The sequence below is a fragment of the Coregonus lavaretus genome, assembly GCF_964263955.1.
Source record: "Coregonus lavaretus genome assembly, chromosome: 13".
Classification (NCBI taxonomy): Eukaryota; Metazoa; Chordata; class Actinopteri; order Salmoniformes; family Salmonidae; genus Coregonus; species Coregonus lavaretus.
Genome location: NC_140000.1, coordinates 19,860,501 through 19,878,361, shown reverse-complemented (window position 1 = coordinate 19,878,361; position 17,861 = coordinate 19,860,501). Strand labels below are relative to the sequence as shown.

Below are 17,861 nucleotides of genomic sequence, written 5' to 3'. Positions count from 1 at the left end.
GGTAAAAATAGGTAAAAATACACCTTATGGAACAACAGGGACTGTGAAGACACACACAAAGGTACAGACATGCATACGCACACATTGTCACGATCGTCGGTGAGAGAGGAGGACCAAGGCGCAGCGTTGAATGCGAACATATTTATTTATATAATGATCACACGATCAAAACAACAAAACGAAAACGTGACGTCCCTGGTTACATACACAAACCAACACGAAACAAGAAACCACACCCAATGAATGCCTAACGGCTACCTAAGTATGACTCCCAATCAGAGACAACGAGCTACAGCCGTCTCTGATTGGGAGCCACCCTGGCCAACATAGATATACAACAACTAGAACCAACACACATGAAAACTCACACCCTGGCTCAACATACTAGAGTCCCCAGAGCCAGGGCGTGACAGTACCCCCCCCTAAAGGCGCGGACTCCGACCGCGCCAACCAAATACCACAGGGGAGGGACCGGGTGGGCACTCCGCCTTGGCGGCGGATCCGGCTCCGGGCATGATCCCCACTCGCTCTCTAACCCCCCAAGGTACCCCTGGTCCGGTCTGGCCCTGCTGACCGGAGCTGGACTGCACACTGGTGGAGCGGATTGCTCTAGCTCCGGCGTGAAGCAGCTGACCCGTGCTGAACCAGGCACCAGTGGAACAGGCACGGGCTGTGCCGGACTGACGACGCACACCACTGGCTTGGTGTGGGGAGCAGGAACGGCCCGAGCCGGGCTGACGAAACGCACCCCTGACTTGGTGCGGGGAGCAGGAGCGGGCCGAACCGGGCTGACGAAACGCACCACTGACTTGGTGCGGGGAGCAGGAACGGGCCGAGCCGGGCTGACGAAGCGCACCACTGACTTGGTCCGGGGAGCAGGAACGGGCCGAGCCGGGCTGACGAAGCGCACCACTGACTTGGTGCGGGGAGCAGGAACGGGCCGAGCCGGGCTGACGAAGCGCACCACTGACTTGGTGCGGGGAGCAGGAACGGGCCGAGCCGGGCTGACGAAGCGCACCACTGACTTGGTGCGGGGAGCAGGAACGGGCCGAGCCGGGCTGACGACGCGCACCATTGGCCTGGTGCGGGGAGCAGGAACAGGCCGGACCGTACTGGGGACACACACCACTGGTCCTACGCAGGGATCTGGAATGGGCCGGACCGGACTGGTAACACACCCCAGTACCTCTCGCCGTGCCTCTACACCTTCCATCCCCTCTTCGACCAGTGGCCCCCGTAACCTGGCGGCCTCCTCTGCCAACCCGCTGGGCCGCTCTGCCGCGGTCTCCTGCTGGCCCGTCGTCCACGGCGTTAGCCCCCCCCCCTAAACATTTTCTGGGCGTCTCTCCTACCCGTGGACCAGGTCTCCATGTCCCTCGCCAGCCTTTCGCCCTTCTGCTTCCATGTCAAGCCCTGCTTCCATGTCACCCGGCTTGACCCAGTCGAGGAGGCGAAGGAGATCTGCTAGAGATCTCCCTGGCGATGGCTCCTGGACACGCTGCTTGGTCCAGTCTTGGTGGTTTCTTCTGTCACGATCGTCGGTGAGAGAGGAGGACCAAGGCGCAGCGTTGAATGCGAACATATTTATTTATATAATGATCACACGATCAAAACAACAAAACGAAAACGTGACGTCCCTGGTTACATACACAAACCAACACGGAACAAGAAACCACACCCAATGAATGCCTAACGGCTACCTAAGTATGACTCCCAATCAGAGACAACGAGCTACAGCCGTCTCTGATTGGGAGCCACCCTGGCCAACATAGATATACAACAACTAGAACCAACACACATGAAAACTCACACCCTGGCTCAACATACTAGAGTCCCCAGAGCCAGGGCGTGACACACATTGTGATATTGTTGTATGGTGGTATTAAACATTTTGTATTGTAGATATGTAGTGGTGTAATAATGTTATATGATGTTTTATATGTAATGTAAGTGCTTTAATATGTTTGGACCCCAGGAAGAGTAGCTGCTGCCTTAGCAGCAGCTAATGGGGATACCTAATAAATACAAATACCATTCCACTGATTCTGCTCCAGCAATTACCACGAGCCTGTCCTCCCCAATTAAGGTGCCACCAACCTCCTGTGTTTGAATCCTAAGCAACCTGCCTACACATTGTTGGAGGTACAATTAACCAACATAGCTACTGTAGTAGGTCAAAGCAGTGTGCTGGAATAGGCCTGTTCTGTATGTGCTCTGTGACACACAACAAGAAGTGCACTCAAATATGCTACAAACTGTATTATGTGAGATCCACAGCTATTGAACAGCCCTATGGGAGCCTTAGCTTGCTATAGTATTTTCTGTATGCAGAAGCAGTAAATGTACTTTGGTTGCAGCACACGGCCCCTTTGTATCAGCATTCAGCAGTCAGGTCGCTCCCTGGAGCTCACACCACAATCAAAGAAAAGCAGGGGTCACACCGTCTGGTTCCTCGTCAAATGAAACTGGGATGAGCTGTCCTTGACACTGATAGAATTCCTAATGGGATTTTCCTGAGAGGAATGCAGTCCATGGACACAATGCCACATGGTCAGTTGTACAGTGGAAAAACATAAATTACTTACATTTCTCTGTCTTTGTTATGTTTGAATGTCACTAAAAACAACAGAAAGGCTGTTGATATGACTCTGATTTACATACAGAGAGGTTTGTGACAGTGAAAAAAAATGATGATTAAAAAAAGCATTGCAGCTTTGCACTGTCAGTGCAAATTTGGAAATAATAACCAATGGGAAAGTCCTATTCCCTCGTCTGTCTCCTTTGGCAGATTACTGCATTCTGTGGTGTCACAGTACAAATTGCTGCACAATAGATTTTCATCATAACACTTATTCATTAGGGCTGCAAGGAGTATTCTCAGTCCCAAAGGCAATGCATGGAGTAGAGTGCAAATGAGTGTTGCACAACACTGCAATGCCAAGGAAAACTTATACTACCATGATGGGATACATACTTTCACATAGGCTATATAGGCATATAAACAGCAGATCCTTAAACAGGGCTGGATTAATGTAGGGGCTTACAGGGGCTGAATATTAATACATATATACAATATACAGTACCAGTCAAAAGTTTGGACACACCTACTCATTCAAGGGTTTTTCTTTATTTTTACTATTTTCTACATTGTAGAATAATAGTGAAGACATCACAACTATGAAATAACACATATGGAATCATGTAGTAACCAAAAAAGTGTTAAACAAATCAAAATATATTTTATATTTGAGATTCTTCAAATAGCCACCCTTTGCCTTTATGACAGCTTTGCACACTCTTGGCATTCTCTCAACCAGCTTCACCTGGAATGCTTTTCCAACAGTCTTGAAGGAGTTCCCACATATGCTGAGCACTTGTTGGCTGCTTTTCCTTCACTCTGCCGTCCGACTCATCCCAAACCATCTCATTTGGGTTGAGGTCGGGTGATTGTGGAGGCCAGGTCATCTGATGCAGCACTCCATCACTCTCCTTCTTGGTAAAATAGCCCTTACACAGCCTGGAGGTGTGTTGGGTCATTGTCCTATATAAAAACAAATGATAGTCCCACTAAACCCAATCCAGATGGGATGGCGTATCGCTGTAGAATGCTGTGGTAGCCATGCTGGTTAAGTGTGCCTTGAATTCTAAATAAATCACAGACAGTGTCACCAGTAAAGCACCCCCACACCATAACACCTCCTCCCCCATACTTTATGGTGGGAACTACACATGCGGAGATCATCCGTTCACCCACACCGCGTCTCACAAAGACACGGCGGTTGGAACCAAAAATCTCAAATTTAGACTCCAGACCAAAGGACACATTTCCACCGGTCTAATGTCCATTGCTTGTGTTTCTTGGCCCAAGCAGGTCTCTTCTTCTTACTGGTGTCCTTTAGTAGTGGTTTCTTTGCAGCAATTCGACCATGAAGGCCTGATTAACACAGTCCCCTTTGAACAGTTGATGTTGAGATGTGTTGGTGACTTGAACTCTGTGACGCATTTATTTGGGCTGCAATTTCTGAGGCTGGTAACTCTAATGAACTTATCCTCTGCAGTAGAGGTAACTCTGGGTCTTCCATTCCTGTGGCGGTCCTCATGAGAGCGAGTTTCATCATAGCGCTTGATGGTTTTTGCGACTGCACTTGAAGAAACTTTCAAAGTTCTTGAAATGTTCCGTATTGACTGACCTTCATGTCTTAAAGAAATGATGGACTGTCGTTTCTCTTTGCTTATTTGAGCTGTTCTTGCCATAATATGGACTTGGTCTTTTACCAAATAGGGCTATCTTTTGTATACCCCCCCTACCTTGTCACAACACAACTGATTGGCTCAAACGCATTAAAAAGGAAAGAAATTCCACAAATTAACTTTTAAGAAGGCACACCTGTTAATTGAAATGCATTCCAGGTGACTACCTCATGAAGCTGGTTGAGAGAATGCCAAGAGTGTGCAAAGCTGTCATCAAGGCAAGGGTGGCTACTTTGAAGAATCTCAAATATAAAATATATTTTGATTTGTTTAACACTTTTTTGGTTACTACATGATTCCATGTGTGTTATTTCATAGTTTTGATGTCTTCACTATTATTCTACACTGTAAAAAATAAAGAAAAACCCTTGAATGAGTAGGTGTGTCTAAACTTTTGACTTGTAGTGTATATTAAATATGTAGTATATGTTTTTTATTTTTTTACTGCAACCGCCAACCACAGGAGGATTCAGGAGCCCACTCTCAATGAGTGTAGACAGCCTGCTGCTGCCTGCTGCCGCTCTGCTAATCGTCAGATGGGAGGAGGAGAGGAGGTAGGGAGCCCAAGTGGGTAACTGATTGGTAACTGATTAATAAAATAAACTGCATAATTAATAAATGTGGCTGGTCAATTGTGTGAGTCAGGGGCTGGACCCAAGAGGCAAAATAAAATATATATTTTTTTGTATTTTGTAAAAAATAAAATGTCCAACCACAGGAGCCTGCTCTCAGTGTTCAAAATACACCAGCGAGCATAATTAACCACAGAGGATCAATAGTAAAAAAAAACTTTTAAAAAACGGTGTATTACATGTTATCACAAGCGCATACAGGTAACTGCCAAAATAAAGGAAACACCAACATAAAGTGTCTTAAGTCTTAATAGGGCGTTGGGCCACCACAAGCTTCCAGAACAATGCGCCTTGGCATAGATTCTACAAGTGGACCTAAACCATGCCAGGAAAATGCACCCCACACCATAACATAAACTTTGTATCCCTCATATACTCAAGTGTTTCCTTTATTTTGGCAGTTACCGATTGCCTACAGTCGGGAAGGCTGCAATTTGGGCAGCATGTGTGCCAAATAAACTATGATTTCTTAATCTGGCCCTGTCCTTAAAGATGCAACCTGATAAATAGTGATGTTGTTTGAATAACATTGTCAAATAAGTCTGGAAAACTCACATCCCTGATCAATGTGTATGTAGGCTAGTCTAGCCATATACTGTGATGTCCAAAATTATTGGATCCCTTGATAATGATTAGCAAATAAGACCTGGTGAACACATTGGGAGGGATCTTAGACCATTCCTCCATACAGAATCCTCCCAGATTCTTGATATCCTTTGTCTGCGCGAATGAACTAGCCTCTTCAATTCAAACCACAGGTTTTCAATGGGGTTCAAGTCCGGAGACCGAGATGGCCAAAACAGGGGATCCCAAAAATGTGTCCACTATCTTTTTAGATTTTTTTTATTACTTGTTAAACAAAATGTATTTCTTTCTCTGAGCAATTTCATTAGCATAAAATAATATAATTTTTCCATTTATTTGAGCAAACAATATAGCTCAGTATTTGTATTATTATTATTATTATTATTATTATTAATAATACTTTTTTCTGCTCGTCTTTATCAAGGGATCCAATGAAAGTTTGTCACTTTCACAAAACATACTTTATTCATCTATTAACCATGTCCAAAGTTATGCTTTGATGGAGATGAAGACTACCTCACCAAATGACTCCTTTATCCATTGCAGTGTTACTGTACGTTATCTTATGCTTAGCCTATGATGACGCAATCTAAAGTCCCTCCTCCAGGCCTTTGCCAAAGAAGACATCTTCCACCTGTGCTGGAGTGCATCTTGTTTAACAGATGAATGTGTGGAGGTCACTTCTGGCTAAAATAAATACTTTGTCTTCCTGTCATGTGCAGCAGAGAGTCAGGCAGGCTTCTAATCAATATTGGTCGTGGTGGATATTTTGCTCAATTAAGAGATTATTTTGTCATTCAGACTGGCTGATAGTCTCAAACCTTTACTGAATACCCAATACCTAAGACTAGTATAGAACATATTTTGCACCCTGTGATTCTTGCCACCACAGAAAAGGAAGCATATCATTTTTCTGAACGAATATCCAAATTCATGGAGATTGGATGATTCTTGAAACTGAAAGTACAGTATTATCAATTTTATGAATAATTTCCTTATATCAAATTGACATGAAAAAGCTCATATTAAAGACACATGACAGCTAAAGGCTGTTATAATTCACTTATGAACATTTAACAAATATTTATTCCACAATCAAATTACAATCAAGTTCAAACGTGAAAATAGATTACATATTAGAATTGACTTTGCTATTTCCTAACAGGCATACAAAAATATTTCTTTTTTGTTTTTATTTCTATTAAACTTCAAGTAACCTACATACAGTTCAATCAACAGGAGGTCAATATCAAACCTTGTAGCACATAAACATTATTTCATTAAAGACAGAAATATTTCAAATGGAAGCGGGACAAGCGGTTACATTGTAAGCTTGGTAAACATTTTCTAACTTTTTTTCTCTTAAATCTCACCCTATACAAATAGGAAATATTTAAAAGTGACAATCTAAATGTGTAAGTAACTTTAAATGTTAGTTCTGTGAGCCTCACACCCTCCCCTTTGGCAAATCAGTGTACAGTAAATGTTAAGAAGTGCTTCAGATTGCTTTCAATGTAAATGTGTAAAGACAACTTCACATCCACCATAGTTGAAGGAAATCATTGACATTACAGTACAGCATATTGCACATGGACCTATTTCATGAGCAAATTAGGTTTGTCTTATCTTTACATTATTTACAGTTAATATGTGCTAGGAGCTCTTTCCATGTGGAAAGGCACAGCACCAATGTGCACTTAATTGGGGTTAACTCTTCTAAAAGTCATCTTACAGTATTTACACACTCCAATGTAAACAAACATGCTTTCATGGGATTTCTTTGGAATTTTGTATGAAATTAATTGCACTTCAATTGACTTTTTTTTACATTTTTTATCAATTGATAATAACATTATTACAGTGTGATACTCATAAAGGGTCCCACATGTTGATCACACTGTAGTTCTCAGGGTAAGTCAGGCATGTGGTTAGACCATATAGCCAAATATCTCATATAGCCAAATATCTCTCTAAAACACAAAATCTCAAGTGATTAAAAGGTAAAGGCAAATAAATACAGTGAAAGTAGATAACATTAACAATACAATACAGTGAAACCTTCCGGAAATATGTCTTGAAAACCATTTCATGGAATGTAGCAACGTTCTCCCCCAAACATACCCATCAACATGAGAGCATTTTAGGGTTGTAGTTTGACGTTTTAAAGCAGCTAATACAATAATTGAAAATCTGGAAGACAGCACATTCAGAACGACAATTCAAGGTAAGCTGTTGCTAGCATCTCTACTGTTGATTTGTTCTTTCGACTTAAAGTGTCATAGATAGATAGGGTGACTGATTTCAGAGGGGATGAAAATGTATTCAGCACACTGAACAATAGGCATAACATTGGTGCAAATTTTGCAGTGTGTAAACATCTAAAAACCCAGAAATACGTTTCTATTTCTGTTGACTGCAAATGGTATATTAATAAATAATTTGAGGAGAAATGAAAAGAACATCTGCAGTAAACCTTATTACTCTATCAACCAGCTTTCTGTGACAGAACAGAAAGGAAACACATCAAATTAAAATAGGTCACCTAAAAATAAAAAGAACCATCTGCACTCGACACAGAACAAGGATGGGACTGAGGCCTCACTCTGAATGAGCCAAATTCACGTTAGTGGTCCTGGTTTAAGCACTGGTTGAGGATAATGGTGGGCTAACTAGATAGATGTGATCCACCACTGTACCCCAACTTGCCCTCACATGTCCTTTTAAGTCTCAGTCCCCGTTGGACTCAATTACCTTCTCTGTCAGGATCTCCTGGAAGGTGGAGAGCTGCTTCATCTGTTCCGTCTGCATGGAGTGCCTCCTCATCAGTTTCTTCTTCATCTTGAAGTCTGGGCCTCTCTTGGGTGAGGCAGGGGCAACTGGAACCAGGATCTTGGGACCAGAGTGGACGGGGGAAGTCGGCTTGCCATTGGCCCGGATGTCTGGGATGGGCCGGTGGGGGTTGACATTGAGTGGGGGCAAGAACCCGGGGCGAGTGTGGGAGATGTGGTCCAGGAGGAGGGTGCCTGAGCCTCTGCGCTCCAGGAGGCCGGGGGGCCGTCTGCGCATGGTGATGGGGGACACAGAATTGGGGATGCTCTCAAGGGACTCCCGGGAGGAGGTGGTGAGCAGAGAGAGGGGCGAGGCGTTGTATTTCCTCCGCTCCACCGACACGCGCCCCGAGTCTGGAGATCCAGGGATGGACTCAGGACACAGGTGTGTGTCTGACTCATAGTGCTCCATACGGGTAAGTTTGGGGTAAGCCAGGGCGCGTGAAGCCACCGCCCCTGGTCCGCCTGTATTTTCCTGAGACTCCGGCGCGGTGTTCCTGCGGTACAGGATCTGGTGTTGTTGGACCTTGTCGGCCCAGGAGGAGCTACAAAGGGCTGCGCAGTCCTCTGAGCAGGATCGGTCAATGAGTTTGGGCGAGCAGGGGTCGTGTGTTTCGATGCTGTGCCGACGAGACAGGAGAGGCCTGCCAGGACCCGAGATTGACAGACCATTCATCTCAGTGATGATCCTACCCCCACATTCCTCCTCCAGTCCACCATCAACCCCCTCCTGTGGGACCCTGCTGAGCACTGAGGGTGCTACCAGCCCCCAAGGCTCCGAGTTGAGCCTCTTCAGGAGCTTGCGGGGAGGCGGCCTTTTCTCCCCTAGTGTTCTAGTGGAGGGTAGGGGTAATGCTGATGTCAGCGCAAAGCTGAAGATACTGTCCTCCTCCTCAGCCTTCTCTGCTGCTGGGGAATTGGAGGTCCGGATCGTCACCTCTGAAGGTGACATGCAGGCCACGGGCAAGAGCTTGTCCACCACCCCTGGTGATGGGGGGGAGTTGAGGTACTGCTTGGTCTTCTTGGTGCCAGAGGGTGACGTGTCGGTGGTGATGATGATCACCTCCTTGCCCTTGGCCTTGCAGGCATCCAGCAGGACCTGGAGGGTGTCTCGGTCACCTCTGTTGATGGCATGGACAAGGGCGGAGGAGCCTGTGTAGTCCTTGAGGCTGGGGTCAGCTCCATTCTCTAGGAGCAGGGACACCACCTCTTTGCCCGCCTGCTCGACACAGGCATGCATCAGGGCGGTCCGCCCAGACTTGTCTGGGATGTTGGGATCGGCTCCTTTCTCCAGGAGGTAGCGCACCATCCTCTGGCGGGTCTGGGGGTCCTCGTAGCCAGCCAGGCAGGCAGCAGAGATGGGGGTCTCGCCCCGCTCGTTGCCTTCGTTGATGTAGGCGCCCCCTTCCAGGAGGAGCCGGGTCAGTCGCAGCTTGCCCTGGAAGACGGCTTTGAGGAGGGCGTTCCCCTCCGTATGGAGGGCTCCTCCATCTCCCATGGTGCCTCTGGTACCTCTTCCTCCAGTCAAACCTGCTACACCCAGCTAGTTAGCTTAGCGCTGACTGGCCATCCTGAAGAGGAAGCTGGTGAACCTGTGATGAAAAACAAGGAGATGTTATAGAAGACTAAACGTACAGTACAGACAGGCAGTGCTGAAGGGTGGTTAGGATGGTTGGTTTGGTTGGTCTACGCATATATCTAATGTCTAGTATGCAGCGGTACAGTAATAGTGATTGCAATTGAAGCCTTTGATATGAAGTGTGTCTGTAAGAGCAAGACAGGGAGTGTCTGGAAAGCCAGCTCATGAGGTGAAATGGCAAAAAGATGCATCACCTATCTGGTGTAACAAAAACATTTTAGACAGTCTTTTTCAAAGGGAAACAACTATTTCTCCTTCGAAATTGACAACATCTCTGCCATGATGGGTGAATGCATGATACTGGTCCTTGACTGCACTGTGCTAAGTTTGGCTTATTTTACTAACTTTTATTTGTCTTTCCTGGTATTCCTAAACTATAACTATGCAGAGTTGAATAAAGTTTGACTTTGCAGAGGATTAACTATGCATGATTTTGACTTTTTGCCTTCCCATCAGCAAAATAGCAACTTCCCCCTGTATAAATATGGTAATATGTAAAACATACTGAATAATTAATAATTTGATGCTTGAAAGTGAGATTATCCCAAGATATGCAAGTGTGAGATAGAGAAAGATGAGGCAATGACTCAATTTTTATTTATTTATTCCGATATCCAACAGGATGTAATAAGGTGAATTGACTTGTCTAGACTTCTAAATGACTACTAATACTGATTTAATTCTAATTTTCAATTTTCTGTGACTGAAAATCAACAGAATTATGTTCTTGCAATATTCATTCTATCAAACCTTCCTCTAAGTAATCTATTTGAATGATCTCAAACGATCGATTATTATCCACCAAATATATATTTTAAATTCTCCAGCCACAGCTTTCACCGTGACCCAAGAGGAGGAGGGACTGGCTGCCTGTGGCTCACCAGTGGGTCCCAACCCACTCTTTGGGATCTACTGATCGATTTGGATGGAGAGAAAGATGCATCTTGTGCAGAGAGAAATAAACAGCTGTCTAGCTATGAATGAGCTTCCCCCCGTATGTCAGCTGGGATATGTAGTTCTATGCCAAGGTGATTCAACGTGCCCTGTTCATGTTAATAAACAACTCTATTTCATAACCCAGGTGAACAGTGAGCATGGGGACAGACAGTGGCTATACAAACAGAAACACGGAGTATAATAGAGAAGTAGTTAGTGGTGGTCATGGGGAAGGGAGTGGGGGTGAACCAGAATGAAGAGGGGAGATATTATTTGTTTCTGTTCTTCATTCCCCCTGAGTGTAGCAATATAACCAACAACCTCACATGAAATAGGTTGAGAGACTCGTGACTTCTGTTACAACATTATTATAAGCCAGAGTCTTTCTTTGGCTGTGTTGAAACACATATTGAGACGTCTAACTAACTAAGCATGCATATTATAATACACACTGTAAAAATAGAATGTCTCAAAACACCATGATTGTGTAATGAAACCATGAAAAGTAGTGCACCTAAGCGGAGATCTGGTGTTTGAAGGGTGTTTGAATGTAAACCCAATGTAAGTGTTTTAAAACAAAACAGAAATGTAGTACTCTGAAACACCCAAAGTGGTTCTTCAACCTGAATATTTGTGTTTTTAAGAGTGTTGTGAAACACTTTTGGGGGTTTCAGTGCATGTAAAAGGCAGCATCAAAACACAAAAACTGTGTTTTCTCATACAATCAACGGTTAACAAATGCAAATGATTTATAGCCTAAATATTGATTGATGATTAGGGCCTATGGATAATATTTTTTGTGGGATTCCACCTTTATTTGTTCAATGCTTTATTTAGACAGATTAGAAACAGGGGGCAGTAAGAGTACATTTAGCTGGAATGTTACCCACTCAACTACACAGCCACGTTGTAAGAAATTATTCTGGGGTGAATTGAAATGGACCAAAAAAAAAAAAAAACATATAGCCCTACTTAATTAAAATGAATGCAAGTCATGCAGAGCCTGTGGTCTAGCGGTAACGCACCCGGCTGTCACACCCTGATCTGTTTCACCTGTCTTGTGCTTGTCTCCACCCCCCACCAGGTGTCTCCCATTTGTCCCCATTATCCCCTGTGTATTTATACCAGTGTTTTGTGTTTGTCTGTTGCCAGTTCGTCTTGTCAAGCCTACCAGCGTTTTTTCCGTGCTCCTGTTTTTCCAGTCCCTGTTTTCTAGTCCTCCCGGTTACAACCATTTCTGCCTGCCCTGACCCTGAGCCCGCCTGCCATACCATTCTGCCTGCCCTGTCCTCGAGCCTGCCTGCCGTCCTGTACCTATCTGACTCTGACCTGGTTTACAAACTTCTGCCTGTCCTCAACCTGCCTCTTGCCTGCCCCTTGTATATTAATAAATATCAGAGACTCTAACCATCTGCCTCCTGTTTCTGCATCTGGGTCTCATCCTGTGTCGTTATACCGGCTCATCCCGTTACATCTGGGGCTCATCCCTTTCCCACCGAAGACCGAGGTTAAATGCCCTGCTCCAATCCTTCAATCTGTTTCTCCCACCTATCTGTATCCCCTCTGTCATTCCATAACTGTCTCAATAAAGTGTAAAAATACCCCCAAAATATATTTTGTAAAATGTATGCAAGTCGTTTAAATTATTTGTTAATTTCATTTTACTAAAATAATGTAAAAATAAATCAAATTTAATATGTTGCTCAAAATGTAAGTATCTTTCATGAGGATGTCACGAGTTGCTGTAGGTAGGTGTGGTGTGGAATCAGGCGCAGGACGCAGAAGTAAAGTCCAACAAAATACTTTAGTAGATCACACACAAATAATCCAAAACCAGCCCGGAGGCGAGAAAAGCGCGCACAGGCGTACACAAACGGGCGCACTAAACAAGTGCGTAATCTTCTCCTAAATACAAACAAGGAGGTAAGCTACAAAATAGCGCACCAAAAATACAGGTAGCGCAGCAACACGACAAGGAACAATTACACACAACACCTAACTAACAACAAGGAACTAAATAGGGTGCTTAATGAGACATAACACAAAACAGGTGTGACAAACAGACAAAACCAATCAAACAAGAAACATAGAACGGTGGCAGCTAGTACTCCGGAGACGACGACCGCCGAAACCTGCCCGAACAAGGAGGAGGGGCCGCCTCGGCCGAAACCGTGACAGTACCCCCCCCTTGACGCGCGGCTCCAGCCGTGCGCCGCCCCCGGCCTCGGGGACGACCAGGAGGACGCGGAGCAGGGCGCGTAGGATGACCACGATGGAATTCGGTCAGCAGGGACGGATCCAGAATGTCCCTCCTCGGCACCCAGCACCGCTCCTCCGGACCGTACCCCTCCCACTCCACGAGATATTGGAGACCCCCCATCCGGCGTCTCGAATCCAGGATGGTCCGAACAGTGTACGCCGGAGCCCCCTCGATGTCCAACGGGGGCGGAGGAGTCTCCTCAATCTCAAAGTCCTGGAGTGGACCAGCTACCACCGGCCTGAGGAGAGACACATGGAACGAGTGGTTAATATTCTTGTAATCAATGGGCAGTTGTAACCTGTAACACACCTCGTTCAATCTCCTCAGGACTTTAAAAGGCCCCACAAACCGCCGACCCAGCTTCCGGCAGGGCAGGCGGAGGGGCAGGTTTCTGGTTGAGAGCCAGACTCGATCTCCAGGTGCGTACACTGGCCCCTCACTGCGGTGTAGGTCGGCGCTCGTCTTCTGTCGACGGATGGCTCGCTGCAGATGGACGTGTGCAGCGTTCCACGTCTCCTCCGAGCGCCGCACCCACTCATCCACAGCAGGGGCCTCGATCTGGCTCTCATGCCAAGGTGCCAGAACCGGCTGGTACCCTAACACACACTGGAAAGGGGTTAGTCTAGTGGAGGAGTGGCGGAGAGAGTTCTGTGCCATCTCGGCCCAGGGCACATATCTCGCCCACTCCTCCGGCCGGCCCTGACAATATGACCTCAGAAACCTACCCACATCCTGGTTGACTCGTTCGACCTGCCCATTACTCTCCGGGTGGTAACCCGAGGTAAGGCTCACCGAGACCCCCAACCGTTCCATAAAGGCTCTCCAGACTCTGGAGGTAAACTGGGGGCCTCGATCGGACACTATATCCTCGGGTACCCCGTAATGCCGGAAGACGTGAGTAAATAGAGCCTCAGCGGTCTGTAGGGCAGTAGGAAGACCCGGCATGGGAAGGAGACGACAGGCCTTCGAGAACCGATCCACAACGACCAGGATGGTGGTATTCCCTTGTGAGGAGGGAAGGTCGGTAACAAAATCCACCGAGAGGTGAGACCAGGGTCGTTGTGGAACGGGCAGGGGTTGTAATTTACCCCTGGGCAAGTGTCTGGGCGCCTTACACTGGGCACACACTGAGCAGGAGGAGACATAAACCCTCACATCCCTGGCTAACGTTGGCCACCAGTACTTCGTACTAAGGCAGTGCACTGTCCGGCCAATACCTGGATGTCCAGAGGAGGGTGACGTGTGAGCCCAATAAATCAGCCGATCCCGGACCTCGAGCGGGACGTACGTCCGACCCACCGGACACTGTGGAGGGCTAGGGTCGGTGCGTAATGCCCGCTCGATCTCCGCATCGACCTCCCACACCACCGGTGCCACCAGACAAGACTCCGGTAGTATGGGAATGGGCTCCACGCACCTCTCCTCCGTGTCATACCGCCGGGACAGGGCATCTGCCTTCCCGTTCTGGGACCCAGGGATGTAAGTGATCTTGAACACAAACCGGGCGAGAAACATAGTCCATCGAGCCTGGCGAGGATTCAGTCTCCTAGCTGCCCGAATGTATTCCAGGTTACGGTGGTCGGTCAGAATGAGGAAAGGGTGTTGAGCCCCCTCAAGCCAATGCCTCCACACCTTTAGGGCCTGTACTACGGCTAACAGCTCCCTGTCCCCTACGTCATAATTCCGTTCCACCGGACTGAGCTTCTTAGAATAAAAAGCACAGGGGCGGAGCTTAGGTGGTGTGCCGGACCGTTGTGAAAGAACTGCCCCGATACCGGCCTCAGATGCGTCCACCTCTACTTGGAAGGGTAAAGCGGGATCCGGGTGCGCCAGCACTGGAGCCGAGGTAAACAGGCCCTTCAGTCTCCCAAAGGCCCTGTCCGCCTCAGCCGACCACTGCAAGCGCACCGGACCCCCCTTCAGGAGAGACGTTATGGGAGCTGCCACCTGTCCAAAACCCCGGATAAACCTCCGGTAGTAAATCGCAAAACCCAAGAACCGCTGCACTTCTTTAACCGTAGTTGGGGTTTGCCAATTACGCACGGCAGACACTCGGTCCACCTCCATTCTCACCCCTGACGCAGACAACTGGTAACCCAAGAAGGAGACTGACTCCTGAAAGAACAGACATTTCTCGGCTTTTACATACAGGTCATGCTCCAACAGTCTCCTCAATACCCTGCGCACCAGGGCTACATGCTCGGCCCGAGTAGAACTGTACACAAGAATATCATCTATGTACACCACTACTCCCTGCGCCTGCATGTCCCGGAAAATCTCATCTACAAACGATTGGAAGACTGATGGAGCATTCATTAACCCATATGGCATGACGAGATACTCGTAATGGCCGGAGGTAGTACTAAATGCTGTCTTCCACTCATCGCCCTCCCTAATGCGCACCAAGTTATATGCGCTCCTGAGGTCCAATTTTGTGAAGAACCGTGCCCCGTGTAATGACTCCGTCATGGTCGCAATCAGCGGGAGTGGATAACTATATTTCACAGTCACCTGATTGAGACCGCGGTAATCAATACACGGACGCAAACCTCCATCCTTTTTCTTCACAAAAAAGAAGCTTGAGGACGCGGGAGAAGTGGAGGGCCGTATGTATCCCTGTCTCAGAGACTCGGCAATGTAAGTCTCCATTGCCCTTTTCTCCTCCTGTGACAAAGGATACACATGGCTCCGCGGGAGCGCAGCTCCTGTCTGGAGGTCTATCGCACAATCCCCCTGTCTATGAGGCGGCAACCGTGCCGCTCTGGTCTTACTAAACACGAGTGCCAAATCCTCATACTCAGGCGGAATGTGCAGTGCTGGCATCTGGTTCGGGCTCTCCACCGAGGTCGCCCCTACGGAAACACCCAGACATAGCCCCTCACACTGAGCAGACCACCCTTTAAGAGCCTTCTCTCGCCACGAAATCGTAGGATCATGGGTAATCAACCAGGGAAGCCCCAGTACCACCGGATACGCAGGAGAGTCGATCAGATAGAGTTGAATCGTCTCCTCATGACCCCCCTGCGTCATCATCCTAAGTGGCGCCGTGACCTCCCTAATCAACCCAGATCCTAACGGACGACTATCTAAGGCATGTACAGGGAAGGGCTTATCGACTGGAAGGAGGGGAATCCCTAACTCTACACAGAATTTACGATCTACAAAATTCCCAGCTGCGCCTGAATCGACTAGCGCCTTATGCTGGGAACGAGGTGCAACCTGTGGGAAACAAACAGGTAATGTAATGTGTACGACAGAAAGCTCTGGGTAAGTAGGGCGCCTACTCACCTGGGAGGACTCCCCAATGTGTGACCTGCCATCTCCCTCACCAGGAGACCCTCCCCAGCACCTAGCCGCGGTGTGCCCTCCGCGGCCACAGTTGGTGCAGGAGACTGCCCCCCTCGGGCTCCTTCCTCTCCTCCCTCTAGCGCCAGCACCTCCAAGCTCCATCGTGCTCGGCTCGGAGGCGCTGGAGGGTGGAATGGGAGGCCCCCACCTGGGACGTCCGCGGGTCGCGAGCAGGGTGTCCAGCCGAATGGCCATGTCCACCAACTGGTCAAATGTTAGTGTAGTATCCTTGCACGCTAACTCTCTGCGGACGTCCTCCCGAAGGCTACATCTAAAGTGGTCTATGAGGGCCCTCTCATTCCACCCTGCATCTGCCGCTAGAGTCCGGAACTCCAGCGCAAACTCTTGAGCGCTCCTCATCCCCTGTCGGAGGTAGAATAGACGCTCCCCCGCCGCCTTCCCTTCTGGTGGATGGTCGAAGACAGCACGGAAGCGGCGGGAGAACTCCGCATAGGTGACTGTGGCGGCGTCTATTCCCCTCCATTCGGCGTTGGCCCACTCCAACGCCTTGCCGGTGAGACAGGAGATGAGGGCGGAAACGCTCTCGTATCCCGAGGGCGCCGGGTGTATAGTGGCAAGGTAGAGCTCCACTTGTAATATAACCCCTGACACCCGGCAGCGGTGCCGTCGTACGCCCTCGGGAGCGAGAGCCGAATCCCACTGGGTTCCGGTAGTTGGACGGGCGGGCTGTCCGATGGTGATGGTGCGATAGGTGGGGGTGTGGGTACCCCGCTGGTCTCCCATCGATGGAGGGTGTTCATGACGCGGTCCAAGGCGTGCCCGATCTGGTTGATTCGATCCTCTTGACCACGAAGACGCTCCTCCATGCCATCGGTGGGTGCTCCTGCTGATTCCATATGTGGTGTGTAATTCTGTCACGAGTTGCTGTAGGTAGATGTGGTGTGGAATCAGGCGCAGGACGCAGAAGTAAAGTCCAACAAAATACTTTAGTAGATCACACACAAATAATCCAAAACCAGCCCGGAGGCGAGATAAGCCCGCACAGGCGTACACAAACGGGCGCACTAAACAAGTGCGTAATCTTCTCCTAAATACAAACAAGGAGGTAAGCTACAAAATAGCGCACCAAAAATACAGGTAGCGCAGCAACACGACAATGAACAATTACACACAACACCTAACTAACAACAAGGAACTAAATAGGGTGCTTAATGAGACATAACACAAAACAGGTGTGACAAACAGACAAAACCAATCAAACAAGAAACATAGAACGGTGGCAGCTAGTACTCCGGAGACGACGACCGCCGAAACCTGCCCGAACAAGGAGGAGGGGCCGCCTCGGCCGAAACCGTGACAGAGGATAACCAAAGAGACTGAGAGAAAAATTTGAGTGATTGAACTCATTGGAAGTCTTTGGT

At 47.8% G+C, this 17,861-nt stretch overlaps 1 protein-coding gene across 1 annotated transcript; it reads right to left on the bottom strand.

Annotated features, from left to right (window-relative positions):
- Window positions 1-8,195: 8,195 nt before the first annotated feature.
- Window positions 8,196-9,794, bottom strand: LOC311139695 (ankyrin repeat domain-containing protein 34A-like; the record flags this gene model as incomplete). The annotated part of the gene is made up of 1 exon (XM_084174616.1): window positions 8,196-9,794. The coding sequence occupies one exon, from the start codon at window positions 9,792-9,794 to the stop codon at window positions 8,196-8,198; it is 1,599 nt and encodes a 532-aa protein (XP_084030742.1).
- Window positions 9,795-17,861: the final 8,067 nt, after the last annotated feature.